Below are 26007 nucleotides of genomic sequence, written 5' to 3'. Positions count from 1 at the left end.
TCACATGGCAGGAAACATAACTCAATATACAATGATATGTTTTGTACCATTTTCATGACTTTACACCAAGTTACTGTGAGCTGTGAAGCATACTGAGTTCCCCCAGCTATAAAAACAATAACTTAATGTAGAAGGCTACAAAAAGGACTTTACAGTGGGTAGTACAACAGTGATACTCAGGTATTACCAATACATGTAAAGTCGGAAATAAACCAGGAAATACATTATGTAAATGTCAGTATTATAGTGTGCCAATTCATCACACTCTGAGATAATTCAGTTCATGGGAATGTGCCACAAATTATAATGATTGTCCTCAATTGCATATTGAGTGAATAGGCTGGAGGAGTAAAATAAGCAGCTTCAGACTCTCTCCTCGACCACTCTACACAACAATAAAAAAATACAATAGCTTGTCTACAACAAGTCTCATTCAGTGTTGACTGATTGGCACAATGAGAGAGGAATGTATTGATCTGCTGTCATAGGATTAATACATTTAGAGAAAAGCTCATCATGTATAATATTGCTAAATGAAGTAGACCAAATAAGGGCATGTGGAGTCAGTAAAGCGTCCATTTTGTGCCCCTCCTGTGTTCCAGTTGCTCACTGTACTGTGCTGTAGTTGAGTCCTCTGGGGAAGTTGAGGTGTGATGAGTTATACTAGGACTCATCTGTGTTCTTGACCTGCAGTTATTGTAGACACTCAACAGCTGAGAGAGAGATATCAATATGCCTTTAGATCAACACAGATATCATATATCCCATAATCATTATTATCATCATCATCACCACCACCATCTCAATAACAGTAAAACCTAATCGTTTGGCATTATCGTGCATAAGAGACCTCCCATTAACTTCTATGACTGCAAGCGAGCAAATAGTACCACCCCATCTAATGTGACATCAGTAGAGAAAAATGGCTGCCAAACTTGGCACCTCTTCGACAGCTCAGGGCAACGCTTTGATTAATATCCAATCAGGGTTGTCAACCTTCACTTTGACAAATGGTTGGGACTTAAAATAAACTTCCCCTACTTTATTGTTGCTTCACCAGGGCATCTCTCTAACTCTACTGTACTCACTCAAGACCAATTTACCGCGATGTGCTTTCATTATGGTAATTCATTTATGGGAACACACACACACACAAAACGTGGCTCTGAGAAAAAGTATGCAAAAGACTCTTCAAAAGGACTGCAGCATAAAAACAATACTGCCAAAAGGGTGTAAGTATGTTTTATGTGTGTGTGTGTGTGTGTGTGTGTGTGTGTGTGTGTGTGTGTGTGTGTGTGTGTGTGTGTGTGTGTGTGTGTGTGTGTGTGTGTGTGTGTGTGTGTGTGTGTGTGTGTGTGTGAGAGAGAAGTGTTAAAATGAGTTGTGCTTGTGTGAAAACAAGGCTGATAAATTACAAAATAACATTTGCTTTAACGCATTCATCTTCGCAATTGAAAGACACATATCCCATAAACCATAAACCTACTGTACATAACTCTCCATCTCAGACTGCAATATGACAGGCCAGGATTCCACAGCACGGAGACTTTCTTAACAGCATCAATTTCGATCAATCTCAACAGCAGCAATCTCCAGTGTAACATGCCTTTTATAACGCGCAATAAGCATCAAATGAACAGCTGGGCCAAGTACAGTGACTGATGAGATCATTTGAAGAGTTTATTTCCAAAACGCTATATAACCATTTTCAGAAATGTTGGTAAATTAGCTTTTATTGTTTAAAGACCTTATGAAAGAGATTAGTGTGTTTTTTCACTATCTAATCATGGCATGGGGTTGTTCAATTACAGACATGTATTTGTTGAAAATCTACTACTTGATGGTTTCATTTCAGAGACAAATAATCATGTTTTTTTGCAAAACACTATATATACGCCTCACTCTGAGATAAATAAGTAGTACTGCTATGTTTTACACAGTCAAATGCAACAAATAACTACATTTTTAAGAAAGAACTGTATAAATGATAAAATGATATATCTATATATTTTGTTTTAAATAAAGAATTCAATACAGTAATATGAGATATGTATGTAAAACATTTACAATTTACATTGTAGTTATTTAGCAGATGCTCTTCTCCAGAGCAGCTTAGTTGGTGAATTCATCTTAAGATAGCTAGGTGTGACAACCACATATCACAATAAAATATACAGGATACAAACATTCCATTCCAGCTAAACAATGGATATATAGCATTTTGCAATAAAACACATTGAAATTCACATTCACAAAAATCTATGAATAACAAATATGAGCACAGTAATATTTTACAAACACATGAAGGTACCACTAAGCAATCATTTCTGATTAAAAAACACAAGTGTGAAAAATGTGTGGACATAGCGTTTTGGAAATACATCTAATTCTAGGCCATGTGACTTGTGTCTGAACAGTATTTGGTATAACTCGTTGCTTTCTAGCTACCTTCTTGACAGTTCAATAAGAACATGAAAATAACTAATTTTGAAAGTTGGATCATCTTATCCTTTGAGGCTTTAAAAGTGTTCTTACACTATGATTTTGAACATTCATAACAACTGGGAAACGTCCATGGCAGGCATTGTTGTCACCTTAGTTGGCTAAACAACTTATGAGTGAGAGGAAGCACAAGCACCACCACCAATCAGCCTACACCTGTCGTTACTATGACAACTAACTTAGCCTGTCAGCAAATGACTACTGTCTGAACACACAAGTCGAATCACAAGTCCCTATCTATGGTATTTTGTATGGTATACTGTAAAATGAAGTGAGGCTAGACTGCCAATACAGTACCTATCTAATATTTGCTGTTGTAGTTAGCATGTGGAATTATGCAAAGGAGAGACTTTCTGACAACAAAGTATTCACTGGTCGAGTCACAGGTCATGAAACTCGTGAGGCCAACACATAGAAACAGAATGAATAGAACAAACATGATTTTATAAGTATTACAAGACAGCTAAAGACTACTGGTTTATATTATGTACTGTTAGTGTGATGCCTAGTTGAGCATTCTGACAGCACCAGCCCTGTCAAGGCCACAGAGCCCATGCCCTATCCATAGAAAATTAATTGAAAGGGATGGAAAGCCATTTGGAATCAATAGCATGCATAGATTGCATGCCGGCACAGTGGCCATGTTAGTGGATTTAAACATGGAATGTGTATAGAACGTTCCATGATGGCCGCACAAACACAATCACCGACCAACATATTTTGCAATGTTTTGTGCATCACACATTCACAATCAACAATAATGGTAGGGCTATGTCCAAGAGAACGTAGACCTTCTCTTGGACATAGTCTAATATTGGTTCTATTCATTCTGTTTCTACGTGTTGGCCTCTACTAATGTCAGGGCCAGCCAACAATAGAGTGTACAGTTGTGAGACAATGCTACATTTCCAGAGAAGGTCACAGAGAATTAACATTATTTAATAACAAAACATGCAGTTTAACATGTACCATGATGAATAATACATAACAGACAGAGACATGGAGTCTAGAGAAAAGTGCTGTTAATAGTAAACAACAACTTTATGTGAAAGTTGGGGACAGAGGTAGATGGGGGGGGCAGCCCACCTGTATCTTATTTTTACGAGTATTTCACAACAACTAGGTGTAGGGTTAATTTAGGTCCTCAATGTGAAATTATCCAGATTAACTTCCAAAAATGCAAATTCAAGAAAAATAAAAGGAAACCGAGGCATTTCTATCATCAAAGTCATGCAGAATAACTCTGAATGAATTGCTTTCTATCAGTTTAAGTTAGCCACTCGATGCGGATGACACTATTTGCTTAAAGCTGTGGCGATATAAAAGGACAACCGCAGTGATCAAAGGGACACTTTGATGCTTTGTGTGAAACACTGTATTTCTTCTCAACATTCCATTTAACTCAGTGGTAACCAAATAAGTGGAGCAGCATACAAAGCAGCCATGACAAATGAAGCTGAAGCCTTCATTAATCTGCCCAATTCTTTCAATTAGCAGAAAGCCAATCAATGCGACCCTCCTCGTTCCATCCCTATCATCTTAGGCATTGGGGAGGGAGGGGGAACATTTGAGTCGGTGGTGAATTGGATGGCCTTTCATCTTTCATGCAAATGGACTACGTCTGCCTTAATGCAGGCATGCTTTCAACTGTCCCCACCTCACCGGTCATACCCACACAGATGGGGAATGAGTGTGTCGGATAGGACTACTGAGCACCATTATCCATGTTAATTGGCCAGGCTTGTCATAGTGAGGTCCTGATTTTCTTCGTGGCCGTGGCCAGATCTCCTCTAGAGCATCTGGGGTAATTGTTAGATTGAGGACATAGAGCCAATGTTCTGTCCTGTTCTTTTTTGTGTTGTGTCTTACCAGAGGATACATTTTCCAATACCATCACCATCTGATTCGACAGCAATACATTTAGTTTATGTTGGGAGACATCATCGAACATAAATTGCTGTTATTGTAGGTACAGAGGCCAAACAATAACGTAGATAGGAAAACGGAGCAATTAACTCACCATAAATCCAGGCGATGAGGCCTGAATTCACTCCGGGTCGCTCCGAGGGAGCTGCGGATGGGCATTTACAGCTGTTTCCTCCGTTCACTCTTCCTTTCTCTCCTTTTATTCCCCTCATCAATGTAAACACCACGCCAGTGCTGGTTGATAACTGGTGACAAACTAACGGCAGGTGATAAAGGCATTAACCCTGCCATCAGGGACGCTACAAATCAGCCAGCCATTGTCACTTATGGCATACGACTGGCATCGCCACAGAGACAAGATTCATTAGAATGCTCAGTGTGTGACACCGGAGGCAGAACTGAGAAATACTGATTGATACAAACTGGGCCATGGATGGATGGAGGGACGGATGCTGTTTTCAGTCCCCAAAGATAGAGAATCTTGTTCATTGAATTGGTTGAAGTCGTACATTCTAAAGACTAATGCTAGCATTCAATAATATCCTCCATTTTCTCTGTAAGATGTAAAGGGGGAAGGCTTGCCTTAACATATCCACTTGAGAGTCTTTATTGTGGGATGGTTTGTATAGTAGCAAGTAATTTGTTCATAAGAGCTGGGTCAGCCAAACCCAGGTTGAGCTTTTTTCCAATCAAAACCTTATTAGATACTAAACAATAGATACCTTGAATTATGTTGTTAACAGCATTTGGATTAGACATACTGTACATGTTCTGAACTTTGGATACCAATAGATATTACATGAATATCTTCCAATGTTACGAAATATAATGTGAAACCTAAAATGCGGTTTAATTTAACGCTGCGCCTCAGTTACAGCCTGTTTTGGAACCGTGCTTTTGGAAATGTTGAGACAAGAGAAGTGGAAATAGTGGCTATAATGTATATGAAAGGCATACATTAGCCAGCTGGAGAATTACATAAGCAATTTTCTATGGGCAGGAAATTAAATCTAGCCTAAATAACCCAATATAATCAGGAGTTAGCGCCAGATCATTTGTATGATAACAGAAAATTATACAGGGCTATTTTGAAGAGTACATCCACCTGTTGCCTTAATCGGTTTGCCAAAAAATTATTGAAATGAGAGAAAGAAAACCAGGCATGTTCCCTTTGATAAGAAATGAGGGTAGAGAAAATATGTGTCTATCTTTGATATAAATGTTCTGGTTTGAAGAGAGATTGCAGCGGGTCGTGTGGAAGTTTATGACCTGCTACCCTAAAGGCATGGATATAAGACAGGAAACATATCCCTGTTTGTGACATTCGTGTCAAACCCCCATTGATGTGAAAATTGAGTGCAATTCTCCTGTTGACATCAATGCATGGTTCATGGCACATTTGTCTACAATTTAAGAAGATGATGCAAGACAGAAGACATCATGATGAGAATATAAACCTGCGGACAGGGGGTATTTAGTTTACTTGATCTTCCATGAGATCTGAGGCCATGACATGACTGACTCTCTCTCTCTCGCTCTTCCCCGCTCTATTAATTTGTAGTTGTGGGAGTTTTATGTTCATTTATTTACTTGTGTAAACTGTATGTGTGTGGATGCATGAACGTTTGTGTGTGTAACGATGTGTAATGCTCCTCACAGTTTCAGCCATCATTTCAAAAGGGACCACCTGTTGAGATAATACAAGCCGGGGAAGTTATTTCACGTGACAGGCAGCAAATGCATCAGACAGGGGCCCAGCCAAAGTGCCATTAGCAGTGTTTGTGAAGTCCCACGGGGGCCTGGGTAACTGGCTCGTCAGGAAGTCCCTGTACAAGTGGCCCGCATTGCTCTGCTACGGGTGATTGTAAATTGGGTGAGATATAAAGGACAGAATGCTCTTTCCTGGTGTACAGTATACACCCTGACACATATCCCTCCGAGCTCATTACCAATCTTGGGACCCTGGGACTGAACACCTCCCTCTGCAACTGGATCCTGGACTTTCTGATTGGCTACCCTCAGGTGGTGAGGGTAGGTAACAACATATCTGCCAGGCTGACCCTCAACATGGTGGCCCCACAGGGAGTAAATGCTTCCCCTCATTTACTCCCTGTTCAGCCATGACTGTGTGGCCATGCAGAACTCCAACACCTTCATCAAGTTTGCTGACTACACGGCGTGGTAGGCCTTGGCACCGACGATGATGAGACAGCCTACACGGAGGTCAGGGAACTGGCAGTGTGGTGCCAGGATCACAACCTCTCCCTCAACGTCAGCAAGACAAAAGAGCTGATCGTGGACTACAGAAAACGGTGGGCTGAGCAGGCCCCCCATCCACATCAACAGAGCTGTAGTGGAGCGGGGTGAGAGCTTCAACTTCCTCTGTGTTTCACACCAGAACAGTTGTGAAGAAGGCACGACAACGCCACTTTATGGCTGCTCATGCCCTCAAAAAGTTATACAGCTACACCATTGAGAGCATCTTGACTGGCTGCATCACTGCTTGGTATGGCAACTGCACCACCCTCGATCGCAAGTTGCTAGTGGTGCGGAGCGCCAAGTCGAGGACCAAAATTCTCCTTAACAGCTTGTACCCCCAAGCCATAAGTGTGCTGAACTGTTAATCAAAGGGCTACCAGGACTATTTGCATTGATCCTTTTATGCACGGACTCTCTTGCACTGACTCTGTGGACACCCACTGGACTCTAATCACACACTAACACGGTGCAGCTGTATAACTTTTTGAGGATCTGGGGACCTGTGCCAAATCTTTTCAGTCTCCTGAGGGCACAAAGGTGTTGCCGTGCCCTCTTCACAACTGTCTTGGTGTGTTTGGACCATGACAGTTCATTGGTGATGTGGACAACAAGGAACTTGAAACTCTCGACCCGCTGCACTTCAGCACCGTCTATCAAAATGGGGGACTGTTCAGCCCTCCTTTTCCTGTGGCCAATGATCAGCTCCTTTATCTTGCTCACATTGAGAGAGAGGTTGTTGTCCTGGCACCACACTGCCAGGTCTCTGACCTCCTCCATATAGGCTGTCTCATAGTTGCCGGTGATCAGGCCTACCTCTGTTGTGTCATCAGCAAACTTAATGATGGTGTTGGAGTCATGCTTGGCCAGCAGTCGTGGATGAAGAGGGAGTACAGGAGGGGAGGGTTTGTCTGAGGGCAAAGCAGGATTTTTTTAAACATCCGGATTAGTATCCCGCTCCTTGAAAGCGACAGCTCTAGACTTTAGCTCGGCACGGGAATTGACTGTAATCCATGTCTTCTGGTTGGGATATGTACCAGGACTAGGATTTGCCACTGTGGGGACGACGTCATCGATGCACATATTGATGAAGCCGGTGACTGAGGTGCTATACTCCTCAAAGCAATTGGATGAATCCTGGAACACATTCCAGTTTGTGCTACCAAAACAGTCCTGTAACGCAGCATCCACGCCATCTGACCACTTCCGTACTGAGCGAGTCACTGGTACTTCCTGCTTTAGTTTTTGCTTAAGCAGGAATCAGGAGGATAGAATTATGGTCAGATTTGCCAAATGGAGGGCAAGGGAGAGCTTTGTATGCATCTCTGTGTGTGGGGTAAAGGTGGTCTAGAGTTTTTTTCCCTCTGGTTGCACATGTGACATGTTGGTAGAAATTAGGTAAAAATGGATTTATGTTTAAGTGTTTGCTTATGGCCTTATACAGCTTGAGTGCGGTCTTAGTGCCAGCATCGGTTTGTGGTGGTAAATAGATGGCCAAGAATAATATAGATGGGTACTCACTTGGTAGATAGTGTGGTCTAGAGCTTATCATGAGATACTCTACCTCAGGCAAGCAATACCTCGAGACTTGTTTAATATTAGACATTGCGCACCAGCAGTTATTGACAAATATACACCCCCCCTCATCTTGTCCTCATCCTGCCGATGCACAGAGAAGCCAGCCAGCTATATATTATCCGTGTCGTCGTTTAACCACATCTCAGTGAAACATAAGATGTTACAGTTTTTAAGGTCTCGTTGGTAGGATATTCTTAAATATTGATGGTCCAGTTCGTTTTCTAATGATTGCACGTTGGCCAATAACATGGTGGGTAGTGGTAGTTTACCTACTTGTCGCCAAATTCTTACAAGGCACCCCACTCTCCTCACAATTTTTCTCAGTCTTTTCTTCACACGGATGACGGGGATTTGGGCATCGTCTTGACAAAGCAGTATATCCTACACGTTGGACTCATTAAGGAAAAAATATTTGTCCAGTTCGAGGTGAGTAATCGCTGTTCTGATGCCCAAAAGCTATTTTCGGTCATAATAGACATTATGTATAAATTGAGTTACAAACAATGTGAAAAAAACACACAAAATAGCACAGTTGGTTAAGAGCCCGTAAAACAGCAGACATCCCCATTATCATAGTTAGCATTTCACGGTAAAGTCTACACCTGTTGTATTCGGCACAAGTGACAAATACTTTTATATTTGGTTTGATCCTCTTCAGTACACACAGCTCAATTATGAATTTTCAACAAAAAAAATATTGGTGCAGAGCAAACAACATGATTCAATACGAGTGGGAATGTAAATACACAAGAAGAAAAAAAATGATAATTGAAAAGTGTTTTGCCACTGCCACAATAATTCACAGAGCCAATAAACTGATATTCTAGTTCTTATTTCTGGTTAGAAATTAATCAACTAATTCAGTGTAGCCAAGCGGATGGCTTTAACTGCAAGTGATGTAACGTAAGTGGTGGAAACATCTCAAGTAAATTAAGAGCAAAGGGTGGTCCTCACTGGAGGGGGGAGAGATGGGTGCCAGTGGGGGCTGATGGGTCCTAGAGGCCGTCACATGCTCAACGAGGTCCCTGGCACGGTGTTGAGTATGTGGCACCTGATTTATGGAACGCCGCTGCCCACCATGTGCCCAGTGCACCAGAGACCCACTGAATAACCACATGACAGGCCTCATTTGTTTGTAGGCCCTGAGTAAAGATTCAGCCACACATAGGAACCTGTGAGGCATGCGCCATAATGCCTCCAGATAGGACTATTCAGCAGGCTGAGAATGAGGTCATCTGTCAGCTGAGACAGACAGATAAAGAAACGCCTGGTATTTGGAGACCTTTGGGAGGTGCGCTGATAACAGGTAGAGAGAGTTAATCGGCTCTGTATTCAAATTATATGGCTTTGTAGGGGAGAGCGGGTGAAAGCATCCACATAAATGATTGTTGTAAATGGCTCATTATTAGACGTGCTTGGAGGTTGGTGTTATGGGAGAAGGACGCTTCAGTATTTAGGGCCAGGAGTTTGTCCTACATTGTGACCTGACCATGGAAAACTCCAGGCCCCAGTTAAGGGCTATATCTACATATAAATTATACGGCTGAAAAGTCTTCACACTTTCCAATACAGCCTAAGGGGAAACAAATCTAAACTAACTAGCACATATTCTATTCTAAAATCCATTATGCACAGAATGACAAGGATACGACAATTATTTTTCTCCCTATGAAAAGCCTTTGATGTCAATTAAAACCAGTGTCCCAGACCTCCCCTTAGTAGCTTGTGCCCTGTAGCTGCTCACCCCATTGTGTGTTGACAATACCTTACAGCTAGTGATTAACATAAGGACAGGTTTGTAAAAGCAGCCAATACCAGCATTCTTCCGTCTCTCCTCTCTTCCGTCACTCTCCCTCTCAGTCTCTCTCTCAGGGGAGTCAAACTGAATTAACCTCCAACCTGTCTCCTTGTTGCACGATTAAATTACATTTTTCTGCAGTTTATAAACAGGCCAAGCTTGAAGACCTTGTTTTATGAGAAGATGGAGAATGAAGGGAAAATGGGGCGAGTGGCTAATCTCTCAGAGAGCAGGTTTCAAGTGTCAGGAGTTTGTTTGTTTTTGGAACAAGATGGCACTAGACAATGCAAGTGTTCATCTTTGTTCATGGGTATTTAATTCAGCCCATAATGATAGCAGGAAAAAAGACAGAGCTGAAAAAATTAAGAAATCCCCCCCCCCCCTGTTGATTTCCACAGAGTAAAAAATGTCACACACAAGGTCATGATGCAAATATCCCCAGCTTTGAATTAATTGAGGCGATTACTTATGCAAGCTAGCCGGCCGTATGGTGGATGTGTTTACGCGGAGCTGAACCTGCGCCAAGAGGATCCACTTAATGATTTATTCAAGGAAAAGGATTGTCTGTAACGCTTTGAGATATATACGGAGCATCATTAAGCAAAATCTGGAGGGAGATATTATACACTACATGACCAAAAGTATGTGGACAGCTGCTTGTTGATCATCTGATTCAAAACTCATGTACATTAATATGGAGTTGGTCCCCCGATGGACAACCATCTCTGCAGCACAATCAGATATTTATGGTAGAGTAGCCAGATGGAAGCCACTCGTCAGTAAAAGGCACATGACAGCCCGCTTGGAGTTTGCCAAAAGGCACTTAAAGACTCACAGACCATGAGAAACAAGTTTCTCTGGTCTGATGAAACCAACATTGAACTCTTTGGCCTGAATGCCAAGCGTCACATCTGGAGGAAACCTGGCACTATCAAATGGTGAAGCATGGTGGTGGCAGCGGCATGCTGTGGGGATGTTTTTCAGCAGCAGGGACTCGGAGACTAGTCAGGATCGAGGGAAAGATGAACAGGGGAAAGTACATAGAGATCCTTGATGAAAACCTGCTCCAGAGTGCTCAGGACCTCAGACTGGGGCCAAGGTTGAAATTCAAACAGGACAACAACCCTAAGCACACAGCCAAGACAACACAGGAGTTGCTTTGGGATAAGTCTCTGAATGTCCTTGACTGGCCCAGCCAGAGCCTGGACCTAAACCTGATCAAAAATCTCTGGAGAGACCTGAAAATAGCTGTGCAGTGACGCTCCCCATCCAACCTGACAGAGCTTGAGAGGATCTGCAGAGAAGAATGAGAGAAACTCCAAAAAATACAGATGTGCCAAGCATGTAGTGTCATACCCAAGAAAACTTAAGGCTGAAATCGCTGCCAAAGGTGCTTCAACAAAGTACTGAGTAAAGGGTCTGAATACTTATGTAAATGTGATATTTTAGTCTTTACATTTGTAATACATTTGCAAACATGTCTAAAAACCTGTTTTCGCTTTGTCATTATGGGGTATTGTCTGTTGATTGATGAGGATAAAAAAAAACATTCGTCCATTTTAGAATAAGGCTGTAAAGTAACAAAATGTGGAAAAAGATAAGGGGTCTGAATTCTTTCCAAATGCACTGTATAGTGTATCATAGTGTTATACTCGACCAAGGACATTCCTAACATAGCACTTTCAAAACACTTTTACAAGAGAGAAAATGTGCTCTTTGATTATCAGGATAAGCAATGATTTCTTCATGCAACTAATAATTCCCTGTGATTCTTCATATCAGTCCTTAAATGATTCAATCAAGCCAAACATTGAAGCCATTTGAAAACATTTTACTACTATTTAAAAAATAAAAATAACAATATCCATGCACATTTTCAATGACATTACATTTTCAGTCGCATGACACTTGACTCTCTTATGCACAGCAACCTAGCCCTACTGTTGTTGGCTTGACAGAGCACACCTCCCTCCATTGACACTGAAAACTTGGATCACTAAAGTGTTACCCTTTCTGCTACAGCTGAATAATGCAAAGTTCCTTTCCCAAAAGAAAATGTATCACATAAATAAACAACATTAAATTAAAGTATGGCTGTGTCCTGATCCTTCTCTTTTCACCGGGAAAAGTGTTGTGGGTTCAGGAAGTGGAGTTGGGATAAATTGCTTTTTGCTGAATGATAAATACAAGTAGAGACAGGAGGGCAGCTCCAGGAAACAAGATGTTAAACTTTGTCATGCATAATTTAACATGACATGAATAGCGTTCAGACTAAAAAGCCACCGTTGCAATCTGCCATCCCTCAATTATTAAAGATGAACATTCCTGAGGTGCAGTTTGGTGTTCAACGTGGATAGTGTAATCTACAGCTATTAGAGTGACCTGCAGTCACCAGAATTAACTTTCTTTCAACACTTTGTTCTAACAAAAACAAAACAAAAAATGTGCTTTGAGTCCATAATATAGGACTCCTCTTCCAGGAGTATACACACTGGACAGTGTTTAGTGAGGGTCAATGAGTTTCTCATCGACTAACCCCCATTCGTAAGTGACCAGACCAATGTCAATGACCTCTTCCATCTTGACTTGTAGTCATTACTTGTGGGTGACAGACAGATGAAGGGTCAATGGCTATGGCTAGACAAGGGAACAAACTTTGGATAACAGATTCACCCAGGATACATTTTCTAACATGGCATTTACCAAGGGGATGGAGATGGAGTTTTAGAAGAAAACACATAATACTTTTGGTAAATTTCTACTTTTTGAGATAATCTGTCATAAAATAGTAACAGTGATAGGTAAAATCAGTTGTGTGTAGAATATTTTAAGTGTAACATATAGCCCCCCTCAATACATCAGGGCATGGACTCTACAAGGTTTTGAAAGCATTCCACAGGGATGATGGCCCATGTTGACGCCAATGCTTCCCACAGTTGTGTCAAATTGGCGGCTGGATGTCCTGTGGGAAGTGGAACATTCTTGATACACACGGGAAACTGTGAAAAATCCTGCAGCGTTGCAGTTCTTCACACAGACCAGTGCAGCTGGCACCTAGTACCAGACCCCTTTCAAGGGCACTCTACATCTTTTGTCTTGCCCATTCACCCTCTGAATGGCACATACACAATCCATGTCTCAAGGCTTACAAATCCTTCTTTAACCTGTCTCCTCCCCTTCATACATTTACATTTGACTAATTTAGCTGAATGTCTTATCCAGAGCGACTTATAGTAGAATGCATACACTTGCATCCATACTGGTCCCCTGTGGGCATCAAATCCACAACCCTGTGCCATGTTGCAAGTGCCATATTCTAACAACGGAGCCAAACAGGACAGTCCACTGACAGTACACTGATTGAAGTGGATTTAACAAGTGACATCAATAAAGGATCATAGCTTTCACCTAGATTCACCTGGTCAGTCTATGTCATGGAAAGAGCAGGTGTCCACCCTTGCAGTTTTCTTAAATACACCTTATTTCTTCTCAAATAACTTGGATGCAGAAATTGGTCTCCACACATTGTTATTGGATTTTCAATATTGCAGAAGCAATTTTGCTGGTTTACAATTTTAATTTAGAGAAGAAAAACAAATGGCATGGACAAAGTTATAGCAACCAGGAGCTAATACTTGGTTGCACAGCCTTTTGGCCAAGATAACAACGTTTTGTAGCCATCAATGAGGTTGCTGCACCTTTCTACTGGATGTTGGCCCACTCTGCAGCTACAAACTGCTCCAAGTCTGCAATGTTTGAGGGGTGCCCTCAATCAAATACTGTTTTCAGATCTCGCCATAGGTTTTCAATGAGGTTTTAGATCTGGACTCAATGCTGTCCACTCCAGGTTTTTGGACCCTGGGTTGAACATTGGACTCCAAAAAGCAGGATGATGTTTGTCATAATCTTGCCCTGGAGGCAGAAGTAAGTGATTTCTGCTAGACGGGCCAGCTGCAAAGTCAAAATGGTCTATATCGTAAAGAATCAGGACTTTTTTGTTGTTGTTGCTTTTTGTTCTTAATTTAATGTTAGAGCTAGGCATTAGGGTTAGCAGTGTGGTTAAGGTTACAGTCAAGGTTCGGGTGAGGTTTAAAATCAGCTAGAGACCAGTCTGCAGAGCTGCCTCCGGGGCAAGATTCATGCCAATAAATGCCAATCTGCCTCCAAAAACATTGATAATTTGATTCATTCACGATGCCTTTCACATGTTCAAGGCCATCAGGAGAAGAGGCAGAAAAGCAACCCCTCAGCATGTTCTTTTCTTTAAATGCTTAATTTGGTCATTGGAGACCCCACACTGCTGAAAGAGACAAGAAATCTTGATTGAACTTTGTTTGCAAAACCACCTAAACAAGACTAAATGTTCTGTGGATCGTTTTAAGAGCTCTTGGGAATAAACATCAGCTCTAATGTTTACCAAAAACTAAATGAAGCATTCAAAGAAAACAACACCCTACCTACAATCAAACGGGGGAGGTTCTATAGTGGGCCTTGAGCGTGTGCAAGACATCATTTATCAGCAGATTATCAAGGTGATTTGGAGTCAAATGTTCAACCCAGTGTCCAAAAACTGGGTCTTCGTCAAAGGTTGTGGCTCTTCCATTGACCCAAAACACAACGCTAGACTGCTCGAGTGGCAACTATTGAATCCAGATCTGAATCTCATCAAAACAATATGGTGAGATCTATAATAATAATACACATAATCTTGAAACAGCAGTTTGGCCGGTGTGTTTACGGACATATTCAATCAATCCCTATACCAGTCTGCTGTTCCCACATGCTTCAAGAGGGCCACCATTGTTCCTGTTCCCAAGAAAGCTAAGGTAACTGAGCTAAACGACTACCGCCCCGTAGCACTCACTTCCGTCATCATGAAGTGCTTTGAGAGACTAGTCAAGGACCATATCACCTCCACCCTACCTGACACCCTAGACCCACCCCGCCCTGTGCAACTGGGTACTGGACTTCCTGACGGGCAAATTTGATTTGATTTGATTTGATTTGAACACATATTTCAAAATTAGAGCCGTTTGCAGCTGATGTATGGGCTAAACTTCAAGTAGAAAGATGCAGCAAGTTCATTGATGGCTACAAGAAGCACCTCAGCAATTATCTTCTTTTACCTTTGTTTAACTAGGCAAGTCAATTAAGAACAAATTCTTATTTTCAATGACAGCCCAGGAACAGTGGGTTAACTGCCTTGTTCAGGGGCAGAACAACAGCTCTGGGATTCGATCTTGCAACCTTTCAGTTACTAGTCCAACGCTCTAACCACTAGGCTACCTGCCGCCCCACAGTCTTGGCTAAAGGCTGTGCAAGTAAAATATAAGGAGTGCATAGGGATGAATAGGTGGAGGATGTCACCAAAAATGGTTGCTTTTCAATAAAAATAAATAAATAAATAAAAATATTTAACAGAAATATCGGATATTCTCATTCTCTCAAAAATACTGTGACTTTTCTCAAGTCTAGTCAGTGGACTACAGTGGACTATTACATACTACAGTGGTACCCACCTCTTTTATCCAGACTGTGTTGGAGGCTGTCCTCCCCCTTCCTCAGGCTGTCAGTGTGCTGGTTGTGGGTATGTGTCCCCTGGCTGGGCCCATACTCATCCAGGCCCTGGACTTTCCCATCAATCAGCTGGTTGTGGACCTGGTTGGGTGTGGAGGTGTGTGTGTGACCCATCTGATCGTCCTCATCACAGTCGTAGTCATCCAGTATGGGGGTCTCCCGGATGGGCATGCCGATGACAGAGCTGTGCTGTAGCTGGCGGGACCCCCGGAAGCTGTCCCTACCCTGGGGTCCCAGCAGCACAGAGGGGATGTAGTGGATCTCATGGGTGGCCTCGGTGCTGGCGCTCTTCTGGGGGATGCGCCGGCGCTTGCACCAGCGGTGACGGGTGTACAGCACCAGTGTGAAGAGAAGGATGAGGAGGAGGAGAGCGATCAGGCCTCCCTGGAAGAAAGAGGGAGGGAGAGTGAGACATACAAACACATATACAAGCACACAGACACTTACACAAACAACACTGACAGCAAGCCAGGCAGTGGTTTACACATGCCAGTGTTCTAGTCAGAGTGAGTCAGTCCCACAGCCCTAGGGTTTACACATGCCAGTGTTCTAGTCAGAGTGAGTCAGTCCCACAGCCCTAGGGTTTATACATGCCAATGCAATAAGGTTGTTAGCCTAACTCGCCCCATCTCCGTCTCCAAGCCACAGCATTCCCCTCAAAGCCTGCTCATGCAAATTCATCGTGACACATCCATTGCTCCATGGTTTGTACCATTTCATGCCATCACAGACACATCAAAGACTCTCTGGCAGCCAAGCTGAGAGTGAAAAAGCACACTTAATCCATACACATTCAGTCACTGTGTATGGGCCATAGACTAACAGAGCTGACATATTCCAAGATTAACTGACAATTCTTCACCGTAGTGGTCAACGGAAAGTATCCGGTGAGAATCTGAAAAATTGTGACGACCTTAAGGCCATCCATCCTATTGCAGTCAGACACCATTTTTTTGGGACGCTACACCTGCCAGCCATTCTCTGTGCCCACTGTATAATACAGTGTATAAGAGCAGATAGGGTTATTCATCAAAACATTGAAAATTATATCTTCATGAGGAAAAACAAACCACTCTCAAATTATAACTAATGCACTGCTGGGTGGCCATAATCAAACCATGGAGAGGTGGGTAACTCCTAAGAGAGGAACGTCCTCCGGAGAATAGGAGAGCAGCTTCTGGGAAATACACTCCCCGCCTGAAACAAAGTCGCCCGGCAACAACAACAGATGTGAGAGATACTGTTTCATAAAACTTACAGGACACCAGAGGAACATTTTGAACTTTTTAGATTTTTTTTTTTTAAAGTATTGTGTAGAGGTGGAGTTGAGACTGGCAATGCAATATTTGAAACATAACGAAATAATAGACACAAACGTTAGCAAGCAATCAATAATGATCATAGCTGTAAAAGAAAATAGAATTCAAATGTAAAATTAGTCTGGTAAGAAAAGTGAATCTTTTAGCACTCTCTTTCATTATAACAACAGCCATGTAAATTCACAATGTTTCCATGAGGGAGATGTGGTTTTCATTCATCTTAAGACCCTACAAATCCCTGATGCTTTAGTCTGAAGTCACTCCACAGGGAGGAGAAAGACTGGGAGCCGGAGGATTCAAATCCCTCTCAATCTCTTTCTTTTTTTTGTCAATGTCTTTCTCTCCCTCCCTTCATCACTCACTTTTGCTCTCACTTCAGCTTTCTTTTCCTTGAGCCATCTGCCTGACATCTCTCTCTATCTCTCTCTCTGGCCCCCTGTCCCTCTCCCTCCCTCCCCCTCCCTCACAGATTACCACCTACTCATATGGTGTATTACTGGCCACAAACTCAGCCGTGACATTTGTTCAACATCCTTTAGAATCAATTTAGAATAAATAAATTAACAAATGACAGCGAGTTAAAACCATCTGGCAGAATTGAATATGTAACCAAGTCGCTACATCAACTTTTTTCCCTCAGTGGCTATCATCGACATGCTGAAAGCCATTATTCATGTATTCTATAGTGAATAGGGATGAGTGGATCAAAATGATGTGTAGCATCAAAGTGTTGTACAACTGACATCAGATTACTCATGCCATTATGCTCTGCTGAAGAGGCTCTGGAACTAAAGACAGCTCTTGCCAGTGAGTTTCATCTGAAGAACCACTATAGGTACCTTTTCAATCTACATCAACCACTGGATACTTTGGCAGTTTTGTAAATCATTCTTCCTCATCTGTTATTCCATTATAAAGAATAATAAGCCGTCCCCCGGGGATAAACTTCAGGATAAAACAACAACACACTAGACCAACCCATCGTGCACCTGTTCTGTTCTGAAGCCACCATCTGGGCACAGGGGAAGCAGCTCCCTGGCAGGCACACTGAGAAACTAGAGAGCTATAGTGCATTAATCTTCAGGAAACTCATGGAACTAATATTCCATCCACACTGTATGCAAATATCCGTACATCGGTCTCCATACTAACGCATCATTCATCGCACGCACGCACGCACGCACGCACGCACGCACGCACACACACACACACACACACACACACACACACACACACACACACACACACACACACACATGCTCCCTTTTCATGCCTGGAGGGAATGCAATGCCAATCCAGAGATGTATTTTCTTCAGAGTGGAGACTGTGTATACCTCTCTAGTCAGAGAGGGTGTTAACAGTGCTGTATTGCATTGCTTGCTGTTTGGGGTTTTAGGCTGGGTTTCTGTACAGCACTTTGAGATATCAGCTGATGTAAGAAGGGCTATATAAATAAATTTGATTTGATTCTGTATCACAACTAGTGGAGCCTGTATCTGGGTGAGTAAACCGTTGTAGCCTATATGAGATGAAACCTCACTGGAGTGGACTTGAGGGCCAGCTTCACCCTCTCTTTCTCTTTCTCATTCCATCGCTTTCTCTATCTCCCTCATCCCCAGCTTGGAGTTAAAATACCATTTGTCCAGGCAGCTGCTATCTACTCTCCCTGTCCAAATGCAACTCCTAGAGCCAAGGGATGGAAGACTGACTCGGCTCACTTTTTTCTACACCCACAGGGGATCCTTTCCCATCAGCCATAGCCATTCAGGAAGTGATGTCACCAGGAGAGTGGTCTCAAACAGATAGTGTGACCAGAGGAAGAGATGAGGGGAAAAGAGCAGCATGTGCTGGGAACTTAGAGCCTACAGTAGTTGAAGACCTGTCCCATGTGACCTTTTCGATACAGCTTGGTGAGTGAGAAGGACAAAGTTATGAATTGTACATTTTGATTCAGAAAAATTACTAATTAATTGAACCATAAAGTATACTATGCATGTGGTGAGTTAAGTGTACATTCAACCAAAACAGAGAAAGCTAATTGCAAAATAAACAAATAATTGACCACCCACATAAAAAACATATTCCAAGATAATTGAAAAATGTAATATAGAAAGTCCACAAACTGAGCCATGAAATCACCAAGGAAATTACATTGACCCTCGGTGGCCCTACTTAATCATGAAATCTGATTAAACTCTGATTGAAAACTGAATGGAAAATCTCCATTGAGTTTTAACTGAAAATAGCAGGTCTACCTCCACATTATATTCCTCTCCTCAGTATGGCTACAGAAAGGCAGGCATATCGATTGGCTTTGTCTGAGTTCCATCTCTCAGTCCCATCACTGCCCACCCCTGAGCCCCCATCACCTCCCCATACATCCCCCATGTTTCTCCATGTAGCCCTCCTTGGCCCTGACTCTGATCCCAGGGTAGGGGGAGAGATTTGTGGGTAGATTTGGCTGTCTCTGGCCCTCGCCCTCCTGAATTATAGCAGGGAATTAGGCCTGAGTTACTCCCTCACTGCTAGTCCACCCTGCCTTCCCTCTTCCTAAGCCAAGCAGCTCTGGCTAGCCCTGGATATCCGAGTGTCCTCATATGCAGAGGGATGCCCTGCATACATAGATCATCAAGATATATAGTGTTTTATTTATATTCATTATGGGGGTTCTTCATGCAGGGAGAAATAGACCATAGGAAGATAAGCAGATAGTTTTGTTCTATCCATGTCCCGTTGCTAAGGACATACTGTACTGTCAACTTCCAAGTCGTCACAGAGATGATAATAAATCAGCAGAGTTCTATTAGACACCATAGCTACATAACAGGCTGCTAGACCACATACATCAGAGGTATAAAGCCAGTATAAACTGGGTGGTTCGAGCCCTGAATGCTGATTGGCTGACAGCCATGGTATAGCAGACTGTATACCACTGGTATGACAAAACATGTATTTTAACTGCTCTAATTACTTTGCTAACCAGTTTATAATAGCAGTAAGGCACCACAGGGGTTTGTGGTATATGGCCAATATAACAGGGCTAAGGGCTGTGTCCAGGCACATATCATCATGCGTAAGAACAGCCCTTAGCTGTGGTATAAATACAACAAACCCCCTCGTGCCTTATTGCTTAATTATACAACTGATTTACTAGCTAATTGTTTGCAACAGGTGCAAAGCATAAATCATTTTTGTTCCCCAGTTCAATAAAAATTGAATTTATCAATATTAAAAGGTAAACCGGAACTTGTGAGAAGGGATACAGAATTAATGTAATGTGTAAATTGAAGACACTTTCTGTTTCAGCTGTTTGTTTGGTGTTGAATCTAACTTTGTACCTCAAAGCAAAGTTTATTGGTCACATACACAGTTTAATTTAACTTGCTCCTAACAATGCAGTAAAATGTCAAACAGGTACACAAATAATCAATTTATAACAAAAGAAACAAGAAATCAAGAAATTTCGGGATTGAATCCAATGAACAACCCAAATAGCACTGTAACAGTAATCAAATGCATTTTATACGTACAGTATCTACACTCGATGAATTTAAGATATCTTAGGAATGTACAGTAGTAGATATATTAGAATGAACTATGTAGAGAATCCAAAATGTATGCAACCTGATGCCGGTGCCGTGTGAATGTGGTCCGTGGAGTGAATTGAAACAGGGAAGGGTGAGTCAGGGCATTAGAGTCTGATAGACCAGCTGACTCCTCACCTGTCAGGACATCTAACACAGCTCTCACTGACTGTTCACTTCAGATAGAGTCACCAACAAAGAGGAATGATGTCCAGGATACAAAAACACTAGTATGACATGGTTTTATAGTAATAGTTGTGATAACATGAAATTGGTTGAGCTGTTGATTGATAATGGAATATATTACTAGTTTAACTAGCTTGTCCTGCGTTGCAAATAATCAATGTGGTGGCTGTTAAGTTATCATCGAATAACAGCCTACTTCGCCAAACGGGTGATTTAACAAACGTATACGTGAAAAAAGCACTGTCGTTGCACCAATGTACCTAACCATAAACATCAATGCCTTTCTTAAAATCAATACACAAGTATATCTTTTTTAAACCTGCATATTTAGTTATAAGAAATTAATGTTAGCAAGCAATATTAACTAGGGAAATGGTGTCGCTTCTCTTGCCTTCTGTGCAAGCAGAGTCAGGGTATATGCAGCAGTTTGGGCCGCCTGGCTCGTTGTGAACAGTGTGACGACCATATCTTCCTAACAAAGACTGTAAATAATTTGCCAGAATTTTACATAACATTGAAGGTTGTGCAATGTAAAAGCAATATTTAGCCTCCCGTTTGATAAAATACGGAACGGTTCCGTATTTCACTGAAATAATAAATATTTTGTTTTCGGAATGATAGTTTCCGGATTTGACCATATTAATGACCTAAGACTCGTATTTCTGTGTGTTTATTATATTATAATTAAGTCTATAATTTGACATTTGATAGAGCAGTCTGACTGGGCGGTGGTAGACAGCAGCAGGCTCGTAAGCATTAATTCAAACAGCACTTTCCTGTGTTTGCCAGCAGCTCTTCGCAAAGCACAGCACTGTTTATGACTTCAGGCCTATCAACTCCCTAGAATAGGCTGGCATTACTATAGTGTCTATAATAACGCCCAATAGTCAAAGGTATATGAAATACAAATGGTATAGAGAGAAATAGTCCTATAATTCCTATAATAACTACAACTCAAAACTTCTTAACTGGGAATATTGAAGACTCATGTTAAAGGGCACCACAAGCTTTCATATGTTCTCCTGTTCTGAGCAAGGAACTTAAAAGTTAGCTTTTTTACATGGCACATATTGCACTTGACTTTCTTCTCCAAAAGAGTTTATGCATTATTTAAACCAAATTGAACATGTTTCATTATTTATTTGAGACTAAATAGATGTTTAAGGATGTATTATATTAAATTAAAATAAAAGTGTTCATTCCGTATTGTTGTAATTGTCATTATTACAAATACAGTTGAAGTCAAAAGTTTACATACACATTAGCCAAATACATTTAAACTCAGTTTTTCACAATTCTTGACATTCAATCCTCGTAACATTTCCCTGTCTTAGGTCAGTTACATACACTTAATTAGTATTTGGTAGCATTTCCTTTACATTGTTTAACTTGGGTCAAACGTTTCGGGTAGCCTTCCACAAGCTTCCCTCAATAAATTGGAAACATTTTGGCCCATTATTCCTGACAGAGCTGGTGTAACTGAGTCAGGTTTGTAGGCCTCCTTGCTCACACACACTTTTCAGTTCTGACCACAACATTTCTATAGGATTAAGGTCAGGGCTTTGTGATTGCCACTCCAATACCTTGACTTTGTTGGAAGTATGCTTGGGGTCATTGTCCATTTGGAAGACCCATTTGTGAGCAAGCTTTAACTTCCTGACTGATGTCTTGAGATGTTGCTTCAATATATCCACATAATTCTCCTCCCTCATGATGCCATCTATTTTGAGAAGTGCACCATTCCCTCTTGCAGCAAAGTACCCCTACATGATGTTGCCACCCCCGTGTTTCACGGTTAGGATGGTGTTCTTCAGCTTGCAAGTTTCCCCCTTTTTCCTACAAACATAATGAGGGTCATTATAGCCAAACAGTTCTATTTTTGTTTCATCGGACCAGCATCTTCACAAGGTCCTTGCTGTTGTTCTGGGATTGATTTGCATCTTTTGCACCAAAGGGCGTTCATCTCTAGGAGACAGTCTTCTTCCTGAGTGGTACGATGGCTGCGTGGTCTCTTGGTGTTTATACTTGCATACTATTGTTGGTACAGATGAACCTGGTACCTTCAGGCATTTGGAAATTGCTCCCAAGGATGAACCAGACTTTTGGAGGTAAACATTTTTTGGGAGTTCTTGGCTGATTTTTTTATTTATTTTCCCATGATGTCAAGCAAAGATGCAGAGTTTGAAGGTAGGCCTTGAAATACATCCACTGTTACACCTCCAATTGACTCAAATTATGTAAATTAGCCTATCAGAAGCTTCTAAAGCCATATTATAATTTTCTGGAATTTTCCAAGCTGTTTAAAGGCACAGTCAACTTAGTGTATGCAAACATCTGACCCACTGGAATTGTGATACAGTGAATTATAAGTAAATTAATCTGTCTATAAAGAATTGTTGGAAAAATTACTTGTGTCATGCACAAAGTAAATGTCCTAACCGACTTGCCAGAACTACAGTTTGTTAAAAAGAAATTTGTGGAGTGGTTGAAAAACGAGTGTCAATGACTCCAACATAAGTGGATACAAACTTCCGACTTTAACTGTATACAGTGGGGCAAAAAAGTATTTAGTCAGCCACCAATTGTGCAAGTTTTCCCACTTAAAAAGATGAGAGAGGCCTGTAATTTTCATCATAGGTACACTTCAACTATGACAGACAAAATTATTTTTAAAAATCCCGAAAATCAAATTGTAGGATTTTTAATGAATTTATTTGCAAATTATGGTGGAAAATAAGTATTCGGTCAATAACAAAAGTTTATCTCAATACTTTGTTATATACCCTTTGTTGGCAATGACAGAGGTCAAATGTTTTCTGTAAGTCTTCACGAGGTTTTCACACACTGTTGCTGGTATTTTGGCCCATTCCTCCATGCAGATCTCCTCTAGAGCAGTGATGTTTTGGGGCTGTTGCTGGGCAACACAGACTTTCAACTCCTTTCAAAGATTTGCTATGGGGTTGAGATCTGGAGACTGGCTAGGCCACTCCAGGACCTTGAAATGCTTCTTACGAAGCCACTCCTTCGTTGGCCGGGCGGTGTGTTTGGGATCATTGTCATGCTGAAAGACCCAGCCTCGTTTCATCTTCAATGCCCTTGCTGATGGAAGGAGGTTTTCACTCAAAATCTCAGGATACATGGCCCCATTCATTCTTTCCTTTACACGGATCAGTCGTCCTGGTCCCTTCGCAGAAAAACAGCCCCAAAGCATGATGTTTCCACCCCCATGATTCACAGTAGGTATGGTGTTCTTTGGATGCAACTCAGCATTCTTTGTCCTCCAAACACGACGAGTTGAGTTTTTACCAAAATGTTCTATTTTGGTTTCATCTGACCATATGACATTCTCCTAATCTTCTTCTGGATTATCCAAATGCTCTCTAGCAAAATTCAGACGGGCCTGGACATGTACTGGCTATCTTCTGTATACCAACCCTACCTTGTCACAACATAACTGATTGGCTCAAATGCATTAAGAAGGAAATAAATTCCACAAATTAACAGTATACACATGTTAGTTGAAATGCATTCCAGGTGTCTACCTCATGGTCAAGGCAAAGGGTGGCTACTATATTTGAAGAATCTCAAATATATTTATGTGTTTAACACTTTTTTGGTTACTACATGATTTCATGTGTTACTTCATAGTTTTGATGTCTTCCACAAGGAATACCTTTAACAATTTCCACCCATATTTGTTTTACTTTGTATCTGCACTGTTCTTCAAGCCAATGTGTTTTTGCAAAATGTTCAGTGGACATTTTTTAAAGTAGTCTGTTTGATTTAACTTAACAATCATTGTTTTTTGTTTGACATACATTTTAAAGTGAATAATTTGTTTTACAGTGGAATTGCCGTAAGGCTAAAACGTGACCCGTTTCAAGAAGCATTTGAACGTAAATGCAATTATTATTATTTTTAATCAAAATACATTTTTCAGACAGAAATGCCTTCTGGAACATGTGAACTTTAATGTACCCTAATAACAAATGTGTATGCTAGCTGTAAATATGAATACAAATGTTAAATTACGAGCCTAATTGGTTTAGCCATGGAAAACGTCGGGAACCTTCCCGCTAGTCATGATTGGCTAAGATAATGGATAGGCTGGATATTCCGAGAGATGCGTTCGGATTGGTCTGCCATGTAACATGCTTCTGTCTATAACATGAGCTGTTCAGTATGTGTAGATAATCCTTGCTACCACAGTTATTTTTTTAAGATATCATGGACAACTGCAACTGCTCAACATTGCTGCCCTGAATTTATCAGGCGCTATTGACAAAGATCAATAGGAAAAGGTTGTGATGGACTACTTTCTATAGGAGGATTGTGCAAAACTGACTCTCTCTGACTCTGAAAATGAATCAGACGATGAAGAAATCCCTCATTTAGGTCAAAACATTTTCATTGAACCAGACATTGTAGAGTCTTCTGATGAGAGTGATGGGGGAAAAATGGCGATAAACAATGTTGTTGTCACAGAAGAAGTTGACCGAGTTATGAAATTAGTGGAATGCCCAGTGGATAGCTAAGGAGATGGAGAAAATTCCGGTATTTGATTGCAAATGCAGATGGAGTCGAGAAGAGAACACAGAAGGCTGTTGTATAACACCTGTCTCCAGATTACATCTTCAAACTAAGGGCAAACATGGAATTCGTGACAGAGAGCGAACAGCATGTGTACCGGTTAGAGTCTAGCTACATTTGTAATAAAATATTATTTGCATCTCAGAAAGCCATTTGCATTGCTAGTTATAGCCTAATGTTAGCTTACTAACATTGAATCTAGTTGAATAGCTTTAGCTACCTGCTGATCCATGCATGGTGGCTAGCTATGACAATCAATTTGTATTGCTGGCAGTATGGGTTGGGATTATGGTTCATTGTTTAGCTCACTCTGTTTAGCACATGGCCTCACATGTGAATCCTTAAAGAGATGGTTGGGGCTAAGGTTTAAGAGTGTGAACAATGCTGAATTGGTGTAGACAAAGAAGAGCTCTCCAGTATGTGTACCAAAACATTCAAGGGCCATTTTCTCAAAAGTGGGGTTATAAATTTATCAACTTTCAAAGCAGAATCATTGTTCCTTAAATGCAGTGTATGATACACATTTTTTTGCTACATAAGACCAAATCGAGGTGATGGTCACAAATGTCCAAGGTACGAGGCAAGATCACGACAGCTATGAGTCATCCATGTTAGTATGTTCACACAACTTTTGACTCATGTAACTTTTTGCATGACACATAATTGAAGATCTTGACCCATTTGTGTATGT

At 41.3% G+C, this 26007-nt stretch overlaps 1 protein-coding gene across 4 annotated transcripts in view; it reads right to left on the bottom strand.

Annotated features, from left to right (window-relative positions):
- Positions 1-26007, bottom strand: part of LOC118387540 (astrotactin-2-like) — a 396009-nt gene that overhangs the window by 333709 nt on the left and 36293 nt on the right. For all 4 annotated transcript variants that reach the window (XM_052459839.1, XM_052459840.1, XM_052459841.1 and 1 more), the window contains exon 2: positions 15580-16021. In XM_052459839.1, the coding sequence (XP_052315799.1) occupies positions 15580-16021 (442 nt within the window). The remainder of the gene's footprint in view (positions 1-15579; positions 16022-26007) is intronic.

This window comes from Oncorhynchus keta, chromosome 13 (genome assembly GCF_023373465.1).
Source record: "Oncorhynchus keta strain PuntledgeMale-10-30-2019 chromosome 13, Oket_V2, whole genome shotgun sequence".
Taxonomy (NCBI): domain Eukaryota; kingdom Metazoa; phylum Chordata; class Actinopteri; order Salmoniformes; family Salmonidae; genus Oncorhynchus; species Oncorhynchus keta.
The sequence above is the reverse complement of the archived record's forward strand: the minus strand, read 5'-3'. Positions and strand labels throughout refer to the sequence as shown.